The 13,894-nt window shown below is 36.3% G+C and overlaps 1 protein-coding gene across 8 annotated transcripts in view; it reads left to right on the forward strand.

Moving 5' to 3' along the window:
• Positions 1–13,894, forward strand: part of LOC120082424 (putative 3,4-dihydroxy-2-butanone kinase) — a 66,996-nt gene that overhangs the window by 31,779 nt on the left and 21,323 nt on the right. For all 8 annotated transcript variants that reach the window (XM_090316519.1, XM_039037586.2, XM_039037587.2 and 5 more), the window contains 6 exons: positions 3,315–3,370; positions 11,389–11,519; positions 11,651–11,743; positions 11,874–11,941; positions 12,031–12,174; positions 12,250–12,290. In XM_090316519.1, the coding sequence (XP_090172645.1) occupies positions 3,315–3,370; positions 11,389–11,519; positions 11,651–11,743; positions 11,874–11,941; positions 12,031–12,174; positions 12,250–12,290 (533 nt within the window). The remainder of the gene's footprint in view (positions 1–3,314; positions 3,371–11,388; positions 11,520–11,650; positions 11,744–11,873; positions 11,942–12,030; positions 12,175–12,249; positions 12,291–13,894) is intronic.

The following is a 13,894-nucleotide window of genomic DNA, read 5'->3' on the forward strand; positions in this document are numbered from 1 at the left end:
TACAATTACAATGTAAATACATATTATAACACCAATGATCCAATACTGATCCATTTGGATTGAGGGCTTATTCTAAACAAATTCGGGAAGCTGATCGTGAAGGGGATATAGTCTATCCATTGGTCTAGCCAAAAGGCTATTCGACTTCCATTCCCTAGCTTGTAAACCGCTTGTGCTTTCACTTTCAACCATGATCTTGAAATATTTATCCAAGGACTATGGAAGCTACAACTTACCTTACCCGACGTGTGCCATTCAAATAGTCGTTTCCCATGAATGCTCTTGACAACTCGGCTCCACAAAGAAGTATTTTCACTCATAAATCGCCATCCCCATTTGGCTAATAGAGCCAAATTTCTAGTGTTTAAACCTTTTAAACCAAGACCTCCATCCTCTTGTGCTTTAGGAACGGTCTCCCATTTTGCCAAGTGACTTATCTTATCTCCTTTGTGGCCTTCCCAAAAGAAATTCTTTATAATTCTTTCTATGATCGAGAGCACTCTATCTGGCATAAAAAAAGAAGGCATGTAGTAAGTTGGTAAATTAGAAAGAACTGACTTACGAAGAGTTCTCTCGTCTTGAGAGGTTATATCTTCTACATTTGTCCAGTTTGCTATGCAATTTATCAATTATCAGCTGCCCAAACGACACTTTTTTTAGGGTAACCATTCCTATGGTAGACCAAGGTATAAAATAGGGAGGTGTTCTACTTTGCAATTTAGCCTTGAAGCTATTGTATGCAACTTATGATCTTCAACGTTGATTCCACATAGAGCAGATTTTTCCCAATTAATTTTCTGACCAGAGCACCACTAAAAAATTTCAAGAGTTTTCCTAAGATTATCAATCATTTCATCTTCATATTTTCAAAACAACAAAGTATCATTTGCAAGTTGAAGAAAGGAAACATGGACTTTATCCTTCCCCACCAAAAATCCTTCATATTTTCCTTTTTCATGAATTCTAGCAATTAAAGCACTTAGAACTTCACTAACTAAGAGGAATAGGAAAGGAGAAAGGGTGTCCCCTTGTCTAATTCCCCTAGTAGCAGGTATTCTCTCTCTTGGTCTATTGTTAATGATAATGGAGAACCTTGGGTTAGAGTTACAACCCATAATCCATGAAATCCATCAGGCATGGAAATTTTTACCATTCATGAACTCCGAATCCACTCTATCGTAAACTTTTTCTAGATCTCAAGCTTTAAAATCCAATATTTTCTCTTCTTGGATCTATAATCCTCCACAACCTCATTTGCAATTAAGATAGGGTCAAGGATTTGTCTCCCTTCTATGAATGCACTTTATAGGAGCTATTATGCTTGGCATAATCTTATTGAGTCTTTCAGCGAGTACTTCGGTTATTATCTTATATACAAGAGTGGTTAAACTAATTGGTCTAAAATACTTTACAAACACTGTATCCTCCTTTTGTAAGCAAATAAAGTTTTCCTTAACAGAGTTTAGCTTCTCATTGATGTAAAACTCCTCGAGCAAGTCCATGAAATTGTCCTTTAGTAAATTCCAGAACTTAAGAACAAATACTGAGGTATGGCCATCTGGTTCAGGGGCTTTATTCTTCCCCAGTTCTTTCATTGCCCTTTTGATCTCCGATGGACTAAAATTAACCACCAACTGATTATTTTCCTCACTTGATACTCTTGGCCAATCCAGATTGAAGGGGATAGAGTGAGCCCCCACTCTTTTTGAGTAAAGAGTGGAATAAAATCCCAAAATAATATGTTCAATTTCCTTGAAAGATTTTGTCGGAATTCCTTGGTCATTAATCAACTCTGAAATTAAGCTTCTCCTCTTTTTAGCAGCTAGGAAGCGATGGAAAAATACCATGTTTTCATCTCCCAAATTTAGACAATTTAACTTGCTTTTTTGCATGAGATTTCTTTCATCTATCCGATAGAGGTCCAATAAGTCTACTTTCAAAGATACTCTTAAAGCTTCTTCCATGGAGAAATTTTCTAGGCTTTCAGTTAGCTGATCTCTTCTTTCAATTTCTTTCGGTAGTGATTCTTCCATGATTTTCTTGTTCTTCTCATAATTTGCAAACCACTTTTTTAAGGCCAGTTTTAGCCTTCGTAATCTGGAAGAGATAATGAACCCCACCCACCCTGGTTGCCCACCTACTTCCAAGGATCTTTCAATCAGCCACCAACACCTTATTTTTTAACCAATCGTTACAAAATCTAAATGGGGTTGGACACTATTCAAAAGCCCCGACTTCGAACAAAAGAGGGAAATGATTTGATATAATTTGTGCTTGCCTAATCACTCTTGAGTTTTCAAAGATCTCTTCCAATTATTAGAAATAAAGAATCTATCAATGCGAGATCTTGAAACCACTTATTCTTCTCTAGACCACCTGAACCGACGGTTGGATAGAGGGATGTCAAGCAAATTAGATTCTTTTATGAAATTATTGAACTGTCTCATTTCTCTTGTTGCTCCTCCCATAGGAAATCTCTCCTGTCCTCAATAGATACCGTTAAAATCCCCTCCAAAACTCAGGGATCTTTACAATAGACAACTAAATATCTTTGAACAACTGGTACCAATACCATCCACATTTCACCTTATTAATAAAGAGGCTCATTTCTTTTTTTAAAAAATAAACCACATTTCATGAACCCAATTAATAGATGGAATATTCATCTTTGGGCAAATCCCTTGTAAGATCTCTAACAATATTCTTTCGATGGTATGACCCTCAATTGGTGGAAATAAATCCTTTGAAAATGTGAACCCTTATCGAAAATCTGAAAATGGAATCACCCAAATAATACTGATTGCAAACATGTACAACTGAGTAGTATCAGTAGCAAGATCAGGTTGATCCTCAGGGAAGCACCAAGATTAGTTTCACCAAGTGAATTCTCTAGTAAAAGCGAGGGGGAGGGGGGGTGATTCGAAAGAAGTGAGATTAAATAAAAGTAACTAGATGTTTTTTAGTTAAGGAAAATGGAATCACCCAAATAGTAACATTTATCCTTGAATTATGCCCATGCTTAGCCAACGCATTTAGTAATGCTAAATCAAAGTCTTAGAGCAATAAATCAATGGAAACATCTAGCTGTAATGCATATTAAACATGCAAATTAACTGCATTAAGATCTAGGGATAAAACTAAGATGCCTGACAAGCAATAAGGCCTCACAAGTCAAAACGTATGATATTCAACTAAGTCAAATAAACACTTGTATTCTTACATTTTTATCTCAAAGTTCTTTTTCCCCTAAAAAGAACGATACGACTCTATTTTACCCACATTCTTGTTCTAAAATAATTTTGTAATATTTGCAGGAAACTAACTATGTTCCAATAACACGAGGTAATAGAGTGGTGCTCATGGTTAACGGGTAGGTGGACAGATATACACATTGTTTTTAGTTTTTGTGCCTCTTACTTTTGATAAGCACTATCATGTTATTGAGAATTACCATATTGTTTGTACTTAGTATTGGAAAAATACTCTATATTATTCAGACTAGTGTTACATATATATATAGGTGGACAAAGAAACCCTAATTTAGGAGTGTACAATTACCATAGATTTGTGTATAAACAATTATATCTTTTAATTATTTTTAGATGTGTTTTCCTTTTATAATTAATTCATTAGTTAGAATGTCTCTTGTATTATATTTACCTATCATTGGATCTTTTCTAGAAATAAAAGAAAATACAATGTTTCTCCAAAAATAACATGGTACTAGAGGATCCTTGGCCAAGAGGAGGTGTGAGAAACTATCTCCCAAGTATTTTGGGTTGTATGTGACAGTGGAATGGATTGGTTCGGTAGCATGCCATTTGGCTCTTCTAGCTACGACAACCATCCATGATCTTTTTCATGGGATAATCGATTACAAGACCCATTTTCAAGGCCCTAAATGATTTTTGCCCCACATTTTAAAATTTAAGAATTTTGACCTCTTATTTGTTTTCTCTTCTTCTTCTTCTCTCTCTCTATTTAGTTTGTGTTACAGAGCAAGACTGCTTGACGGCGAGCAAGAATGCGAGGATGCGTGGTGTAATACCAAAAGTGAAATAAATTTTAAAAATGAATCTCCATTCACAATGAGAGAGGAGAATCTTATTTATAGAGGGAATTAGTTACAAGATGTTTAACTAACTACCATAACAGCTAACAATTAACTAAACTAATTGTCATAACAGCTAACAATGAACTAACTCCTATTCTTTTAGTTAGTTTTTACAAAAGGGCCCTTTTGGCCTTACACCAATCCACCCCTTCCAAAATCAAACTCGTCCTCGAGTGAGCTGAGAAGCTAAATGAAAGTGCATAATATGGCTTCAAATCAGCAATATTGAAGATGAGGTTGACATGTAGATCTTTTGGTAGCTCAATTCGATAAGCATTGGTACCATATTTTGCTAATACTTTACATGGTCCAAGCTGTATGTACTTCAATTTATTATAAGTTCTAGTAGGAATTTGGCTTTTGTGTCAATGAACCATTACAAGATCTCCTTCAAATTTTACTTCTCTTCTTGATTTATCCTTGGCTTCTTTGTATGATAAGGTTGTCTTTTCTAAGTTATCATGGACTTCCTTGTGTAGTTCTTGTACTCTCTCCACCATATTTTCAGCTTCAATACTTACATCCACAAAGGATGGTAAGTTGGCAAGTTTTGACCCTTCGAACTCGAATATATACTACTTCAAATGGGCATCATTTGGTTGATCTGTTTTTCATATTGTTGAAGGTAAACATGGCTTGTGCGAGGGCTAAGTCTCATTGTTTAAGTCTTGAGCCACTTAAACAACGTATAACATTTCCCAATGTTCTGTCGGTGACCTCCATTTGACCGTTTGTTTGTGGATGAGATGTGGTACTAAATTTCAATGCAGTGTCAAACTTCTTCCATAGAACACGCAAAAAATGGCTAAGGAACTTGACATCTCTATCCGATACAATGGATTTAGGTACTCCATGAAGTCTAACTACTTCTCTAAAAATGAGGTTACCAATGTAGACTGCATCATTCGTTTTCTTGTAAGCTAGAAAGTGAGATATCTTGTTGAAACGATCTACAACCATCATAGCTGCATCATATCTCCATTGTGTTTTAGGAAGTCGGAGTACAAAATCAACTGATAAGTCTTCCCAAATGGTTGTGGGTATAGCTAAAGGTGTGTATAAGCCTGTATTTGAGGAAGTCCCTTTGGCTTTTTGGCATATGGCACATCTTCTAACAAAATTATTAGTCTCTTCGAATTTGTGGCCAATCGAATCTCATAGAGACTAAGTTAAAAGTCTTATCCTGGCCAAAATGTCTCGTCAATCTTCCTAAGTGAGCTTCCTTTATTAGAGCTTCTTGAAGAGAGGTGTGTGGGATACATAATTGTTCACCTTTGAATAGGAAGCCATCTACAATGGGAAAATCTTTTGAATTTATGTGATTAGTGCAATTGTACCATACCTTTCCAAAGTTTACATCTTCTTCATATAATTTTGGAAGGTGGTTGAATGCAATCACTTTGGTAGATAAAATGGTTAGCAAAGAACTCTTTCGATTCAAGGCATTGACAACCTTGTTTTCTTTGTCGGTTTGATGCTTGATAACAAAATCAAATCGTTGGATCTATGAAATCCACCTTGCGTGCATTCAGCTTATGTTCTTTTGAGATTGCAAGTTTTTAATGAGAAGTGATCGGTCAACAAAAGGAACTTTTGTATAATAAGTAATGTTTTCACTGTTTTAATGCTCAGACAAGAGCATGTAGCTCTTGTTCATGGGTACTCCAAGCTTGCCTCGATGGACTGAGCTTCTCACTAAAGTATTCAACTGGGTGCCCTTGTTGAGATAAGACAGCCCCAATTCCCAAGCCACATGCGTCCATTGCTACTTCGAAAGGGTTTGAGAAATCTGGAAGTTTCAAGACAGGATTGGTACTGAGCCTTTCTTTCAGCTTTTTCCAATCTTCTTAATCCGATTGCTCAGGAGAAGCCGTTCGTGTAAGGTATTGAGTGAAGTCCCATTTTGACTAGGGAGGATGAGGAGTTGGTGCTCCCTTTTACGTTGGAGGAAATTGGGAAGGTGGTTTTTGGGAGTGATAGGGACAAGTCCCTGGGTCCGAACGGTTTTTCCGTGGACTTTTTCCAATATAATTGGGAGCTTATTAAGGGTGATCTAGATGGGGCTTTTAAAGAGTTCTTTGAGAGGCATTTTGAATCATCCTATGGTGGAGAACTTTTATGTGTCTTATACCTAAACCGGAGAATGCTTGTAGAGTTAAGGAGTTTAGGCTCATTAGTCTCATAACCAACGTCTATAAGATCCTAGCTAAGGTTCTTGTTAACCGCTTAAGAAAAGTTTTGCCCTCAATTATTTTTTAGGCACAGTTTCGTTCATGGTAGGAAGGCAGATTATTGACTTGGCTCTTATTGCTAATGAATCTAGAGCGAACAATAAAGGAGTTGTTTTTAAACTTGACTATGAAAAGGCTTATGATCATGTCGATCTGTGCTTAGGCGCATTCCCGTATATTACCTTTCCATGTTTCGTGCTCCTAGTTCGGTTTGTAAGAGCCTTGAGAAGCTTATGAAAGATTTTCTTTGGGAAGGGGTGGATGAAGGGAAGGGCTCTCATTTGGTAAGTTGGGAAATTGTTGGGCTCCCTATTAACCAGGAAGGGTTGGAGATTGGTAACTTAATGAAATAAAGCTCTTTTGGCCAAGTTGCTTTTGCCCTCGAGTCTAAATCCTTGTGGCATGGGATCATTACGAGTAAGCATGACATCCTATCCTTTTGGTTGGGCGGCGAAAGGGGCTAAAGACACACAAAAATCCGTGACAAGATATTTCGTTTGAGGTTCCCTCTTTTTCTCATTTGGTTTGCTGTATTGTGGGAGATGACAAGGACATGTATTTCTGGGAAGATCAATGGGTGGGGGATAGTCTTCTATGCTCTGATTTTCCTTACCTTTATCATTTGTCTTCTTTTAAAAATCAACTGATCTTTGATTTCTTTCTTGGTCTGGTTTGGGAACTCTTGTCTTTTTATTTTGGTTACATCGTCATTTGGTCAATAGGGAAACAATGAAGGTGCCTCTCTTCTTTCTTTATTGAAGGAGTGTACCTGCATTCAAGTGGAAAGAAATATGTGTGGCTTCATTGCATGCACTCATTGAAATTAAGGATACTGTTAGAGGAAACATCTCTCTGCAATTTTGGTTGTTAGTGATATATAATCAAATTTTCCTTTACCCACTTGCTTAAACTTTTGGGTCAATCGGTGATTTAAGATGGTATCAGAACAGATTGGTTTAGGAGATCCTGTGTTCAAGCCCCTACATTATTGTTTCTTCCCCAATCAATATTCAATTCCACTTGTTGGGTCTTTTTCTTATTCAAGTCCACAAGAGAGGGGGAACATTAGATGATATATAATTAAATTTACCTTCACCTATTAGCTTAAGCTTTTGGGTCAATTGGTGATTTAAGATGGTGTTAGAGTAGGTTGCTTCAGGATGTCCTGGGTTCAAGCCCTGCAATGTTGTTTCCTCCCAATTTAATATTGATTTCCACTTATTGGGCCTTCTACATAATTCAAGCCCACAAGTGAGGGAGAGTGTTAGTGATATATAATTAAATTTTCCATTACCCACTAACTTAAGCTTTTGGGTCAATTGGTGATTTAAGATTGGTGATATTGAAGTTTTAGATCCTCCTATTATTGTTAAAGGTGATGTATTTATCAAAGATTTTTCAAATCCACTCAATTTATTTTGTAGAATTTGTGTTTCCAAAATCCATCCAGGTTATGGCAAATGATTTCCCTTGAGAAGTATTTTTTCCTAGTAGTTGCAAGCTTGGAAGCAACACTTGAGAAGTTGGTTTGCTTTGTGGTTTGATCCTTTCACTTTTGGTTTTAAAGTGTACTTCTTTCCTTGTCTACTTAATTGTCTTCAGTTGGCTATGGCTTTAAAGTTTGTGTTCTCTAGCTTTGGGTTTCTTTCCAGGAGTTGGTTTGTTAGGTTTTAAGTTTTTGCTTTTTGGTGTTTTCTCTTCATTGTATATGAATAGTATTGTATGTTAGAGGTTAAAATTAATAAGAGAAAATGCTAAATTTTGGGTGTGAATTGTGATCAGAAAAAGCTTAGGAGGTGGATGGGTGTGATCAATTGTGAGGTTGGCTCTTTTTCTTCCTCCTACCTTGGGCTACCGCTGGGAGGTAATGAGAGATTTTCTTTGGGAAGGGGTGAATGAAGGGAAAGGCTCATTTGGTTAGTTGGGAGACTATTGGGTGCTCTGTTAACTAGGGGGTAGGAGATAGGTAATTTAAGGCTTCGAAACAAAGTTCTGTTGGCCAAGTGGCTTTGGCATTTTGCCCTTGTGTCCGAATCATTGTGGTGTATAGGATCATCATGAGTAAGCATGAAAATATCCCTTTTGATTGGGTGGCTAAAGGGGTTAAAGGCACACACCAAAATCTTTGCAAAGATATTTTGCTTGAGCTTCCCTTGTTTTCTCATTTGGTCCAATGTAATGTGGAGGATGGTAAGGGTACGTACTTTTGGGAAGATCAAAGGGTAAGGGACAGTCCTCTTTGCTCTGCTTTTCCTCACCTTTATCATTTGTCTTCCTTTTCTGTTTTCTTGTTTTGGTCCGAAGACTATTTCTTTTTCTTTCAGGTCCAGCCGTCATTTGTCCAATAGGGAAAAGATGGAGATGTCTCTCTTCTTTCTTTATTGAATGAATGCACTTTTAGGGTTGAGAGGAGGGGTGTTTGCGTTTGGAGTCCCAATCCTAATGAAGACTTCTCTTGTAAGTCTTTCTTTAGGTTTTTGTTGGATCCCTCCCCTGTTAGGGAGTCGGTTTTTGAAATGGGTTGGAGGTAAGGAAATCAGATTCTTACTTGTGATATGGTAGGATTAGAGTAAATTAGGATATCTTAATTGATTAGGATTAGGATTAGGATTAATTTCTTTTGTTTTTTAGGATGAGGATTAGTTTCTTTTATTAATTAGGATTAGGATTAGTTTGCTTTCCAATTCCTTTACAAATAGATAAATTGTCTTATTGTATTGGGAACTTTTCATTATAATAAAGACTTTGATTGGATTCTTGGAGACAATTCTTCTTTTATCTTTTAGGCTACATCAATTTGGTATCAGAGTAGCCGTCTGAGCCAACGTTGATTGTCATTGGTGGAAGACCTGGAAACTCTTGGCGACATCGATCGCTAGAGGGAGCTTCGTGAGCTGTGCTCGTTGTCGAACAGTCCCCATCTATGTAGGGGGAATCCTTTAAATTCTAAAAAGGGAAGAAGATAACAATTTTTTTCAAGATTTTGCAAGAATGGACTATTACCATCAAGGAAGATGCCGAGGAAAAAATATAGTAGTTGGTATAGGCAAGAAAGTCAAATTTACTCCCAAAAGTAGTGTTAGAATTCTGACTCAAGTGATTCAGAAGAAGAATCCTAACATAATAATTTCGCCCGTGCTCGATTTTCTCAAAGCCTATCATTATCCACATTGGAAATTTGATTATAGTGATTCTAGCGATTTCAATAAAGATCATAATGTAGTTTGGAACGGAATAGCAAGGCGACATTATCAACAAAGAGCTCGACAATCCAATCAAACCGGTTTCTCAAGAAATCGACGTAAGAATTGGGAGTTCGATGATTCAGAGTATGAATGAAATTATTATGACCAACATCAAAGAACACCCATAAATCATCCTAACACCAATAAGGAGTTCGAAACATTTTCAAGAAAAAAAAAACATCTATCAGGAAGACTTTAGAAAGGGAATGGATGAATTTTGCAGTGGTAAATTCATGAAAGGCAGAATCACAATTTTCACGATTTTTCAAGAAACCTTTAAGAACTACATTTAGTTGCTCAAGAAGATCAAGAACTTAACCAAGATTGTGAAATTGAGCAAGCAACACACAAGGTAACAGACTCAAAAGGAACATGGAACCTAGAAGAAAACCATTTGAGCAAAGAAGGAAAAATGTACGCAGTAGAAGAAAATAAAAATCATTTGAAGATGAGTCGAATAAGGATGGTACAAAAGTTGAGAATGAGCATGTGTTGGAAGAAGAAAAAATTGATATGATCGACACAGAGGTTACTCAATTCAAACTAGATGACGAGAAACAATTAATTGATGAAATCAAAGATGGAGGTGTTGAAGAAGATGAAGCCACGGTAGAAAATGTGTCCATTCAGTTAGATCAATTAACCGGGGCATACAACCAATTGTATCTACTTCCACCGCAAGAGAATGGAGCGGAAATTAACCTTGGCCACCAAGAAAGACAACGAGGGACTCAACAATACCAATGGTATGCAAGAAATGTCCAAGATTTATCAAGAATCGTTTAAGAACAACCAATATTAAGGTTAGTTGAAATTAAGAAGAGAATAGTGTAGTATTATTCTTCTTACTTATGAATCAAATACAAGGTCTCTTTATATAGGAGAAAGACCAACTACCAAAAAAGGAAAAAATATTACAAACATAAAGAATAAATGTTAATGAATCTTTCTCAACCCTATTCATTTATTCGTGTTTCGTCCGTTTTCGTCGCACATTGCTTAACATTGCGTTGCAATTTTCAACGCATCCATTTCATCCATCCCATTGCTTAGAATTTTTTTAAGAATAGTTAGATATACACATTTTCATCGCTTACTTTATAACCCAAACTCTGCATCAAGATCAAGCAAAACTCTACTGCACATTTTTAATTCCATGTCCCTGAGTTCGACACTCGGATCACACTGAGGCTTACTCTAGCTGGATTTATACTTGATTTAACTAGTGAAAACATTGCGTCTAGATTAAGAGAAATTCATATTAAAGAAGTATGGCATAAGGTATTTAATCGCATCAATCTAGAGATGCAATAGGGGGAGAGGAACAATAGAGTGTTCAGAGGTAGGAATAGGGGCTCCTATGGGCTGTGAGGTTTGGTCCCTAGTGAGATTTCATGTGTCGTTTTGTGCTTTAGTTTCAAAACTTTTTTGTAATTATTCTTTAGGTAACATCTTACTTAGTTGGAATTCCTTCCTTTAGAAGGGGTGTTTTGGTGCGCTTATCTTTTTATATGCCCTTGTATTCATTCATTTTTTCTCAATGAAAGTCATCAATTCTATAAAATGGGGGAAATAGTATTGTCTTCGATTGTTTCTCTCAGTTTCTCTCATCTCTTGATGGTTAATATATTTTTTAGCACCCGTCTCTTTTCATTTTTTCAATGGAAAGTTCTATTTCCATTTCAAAAAATAATATCTGCATATGAGTTAAAGTATTCTGTTGTGAATCCTGTGATGATGCACTTTCAAGGATTTAAGAATTTTGGTGACTTCATTTGCTCTTTTCCTTTCAATTCAGGTTAGGTGCTACCCCATTGATGGAATTAATGATTGCATCTGGGAAAGCAGTTCCCAAGTTGCAGTTGGAGCATGGGTTGGCTGTTGACAGAGTGTACAGTGGTTCATTTATGACTTCTCTTGATATGGCCGGTTTGCTACTTCCTGCATGAAAGAATGTTCTTTTTTTTCTTTTTTTTTTTTTCCCCTGGAGCAAGAAGTAAACTTTTCATTCATAGATGAAAAGGAAGAAGGTAGGTTCTCTGAAACTGTATGCCTGTCAGGTTTTTCAATAACCATCATGAAGTCCGATCAAACAGTTTTGCAACGGTTGGATGCTGCAACCAAGGCTCCCTGTTGGCCCATTGGTGCTGATGGTCCGTGTCAAATGTGGAATATATTTTGCTTCTATACTTAGATGTTTTTCTGTTCTAATGTTTCTCTGGTTAGATATTTTTTTTCTAGAATGGGATAAATATTTGAATGAGATATTGTCTTTTACTGTAGGCAGCCACCCACCTTCCAAAATACCTGTTCCAATACCACCACCTGCTCTTGCTACAAAGAACGGTGAGGTATGGCTATAAAACCACTAATTAAACTGAGATATATAAATGTTTTAGAAAGTTGCCACACTTCATATCTATTTGTACTATTTAATTAGACATTAGGTGGACCCCTGCAACTAAATCAACAAGGCATTATTCTAGAGGCTGCAATTGAGGCAGCTGCCAAAGCAGTGATCAATCTCAAGGACGCATTAAATGAATGGGATAGCAAAGTGGGTGATGGTGATTGTGGGTCAACGGTTGGTACTACTGTAATCTATATCTTATTCATTTATGAATAATACTCGTGTTCATTCTTTCAATTTTTCCAACAGATGTTCAAGGGTGCAGCAACTATTCTTGAGGATATGAAATGGTAAGTATGCTTGCAGTTAAATGGTCAAATGTGTCTTATGCTTCTTCTCTGCAAGGGAAGCTCCTTAGGTTATGAGATTTTCCAGACTTACCTCACCTGTTTCCTTGTCGTTTTCTTCATTTTCGCACTTAGGATCATGAGTTTGATCTGTTATGCCTCCTTTGCAATGCTGATGATTTTGCATGAGTACTTGCAAATTTTTGATTTCAAACACGACGTCTTCCTCAATACCTTGCAATTGACTGCAATTAGACCTTCAAACTTGTTCCAATCAGGTTGTCCATGGGTATCGTTTTCTCATGCCTCTGCAACACCTTCATCTTCAACATCTCTATCTTTGTTGATCTATTGTTCCTCATCCAATGCAAACTTCTTCCTCGCACGTCCTGCCATCTATATTTGACTCGTTTTCTTCATAATGTTGCATTTTTTCGTTGCCTCCAAATGTTGGCTGCAACTCTTTGAATATTTCTTGCACCATACATGGGAAATAGTATTCTCCAAAACCTCTGCTTTGGATTGATATAGGTTCACATCTGTTACACTTCCAGCGCCTTAATCCATCGCCAATTGAATATCCATAAGGTGTTTTCAACCTTTGATAAAATCTAGATGAGTGACGTTGTGACGTTGAAATTCTTCTTCTTAATCACTTGGATCAGAATTCCAACACTATTTTTTTATGTTTTGGCTTTCTTGCCTATACCAACCACCGTATTTTTTTTTTTTTTTTTTTAAAAAGGAAACGAGTGCCTTTATTAATAAATTAGTGAGACAAAAGCTTAAGGTACTAGAGGATTATACAATAAGCATTAAGACTAAGGATCAGCGGACACACTGGACATCTCAATCAGGTTGACACCCCCATAGCGCCCTCATCATATCCAACAAACAAACACAAAAAGGACAAATTTGCGGCTAATATTCAACCCTTACATCAGAAGCGTCTTAACTAGGAAGCATAGATACTTCTAATTGTGCAGAGAATCAGTATCAGATACGGATACGTCCAGATATGGTATAGATACGTGTCTGATACGCGATTTCAAGTATCTGATTAATTTTGTTTTTATTTTTAATTTTCAGATATGCGTATCTGCTTCCAGATATATGTAGGGGATATGTGGGTTAATTTTTTTTTTTTTTTTCCAAATTTAAGGCCAACTATTTAAAAAACCCAACCCTCAACCCATTTTATTTTAGTGCATGTTTAGGAGTGATTTTAAAATCACCAAAAATCACTCGAAAACACACTTTTAATTACACAAAATTAATTTAGTTTTCAAATTTACACTTTTAAATGCAATTTTCATATCAGCAAAATTAGTTTTGAAGGATTAAACATGTTTCAAGGTGATTTTGAAAATGACAAAAGTGATTTCAACCATTTTAAAATCACTTCCAAACATGAAAATCCACTTAAATTGAGCAATCTAAAACAAAATAAATTAAAAATGATAAAAACATAAAAAATAAAAAAAAATTCGAAACGTAATTAAATCTTCATTCTTCCCTTCTCTCTCACTATTTAAATCATGATTCACACCCCTTCATCCTTAACTCATTCTTCAATCTTCATCTTCTACTTCTTTCCTATCGTCTAC

The sequence above is a fragment of the Benincasa hispida genome, chromosome 8, assembly GCF_027475165.1.
Source record: "Benincasa hispida cultivar pf3 chromosome 8, pf3_genome.v1.1, whole genome shotgun sequence".
Lineage (NCBI taxonomy): Eukaryota > Viridiplantae > Streptophyta > Magnoliopsida > Cucurbitales > Cucurbitaceae > Benincasa > Benincasa hispida.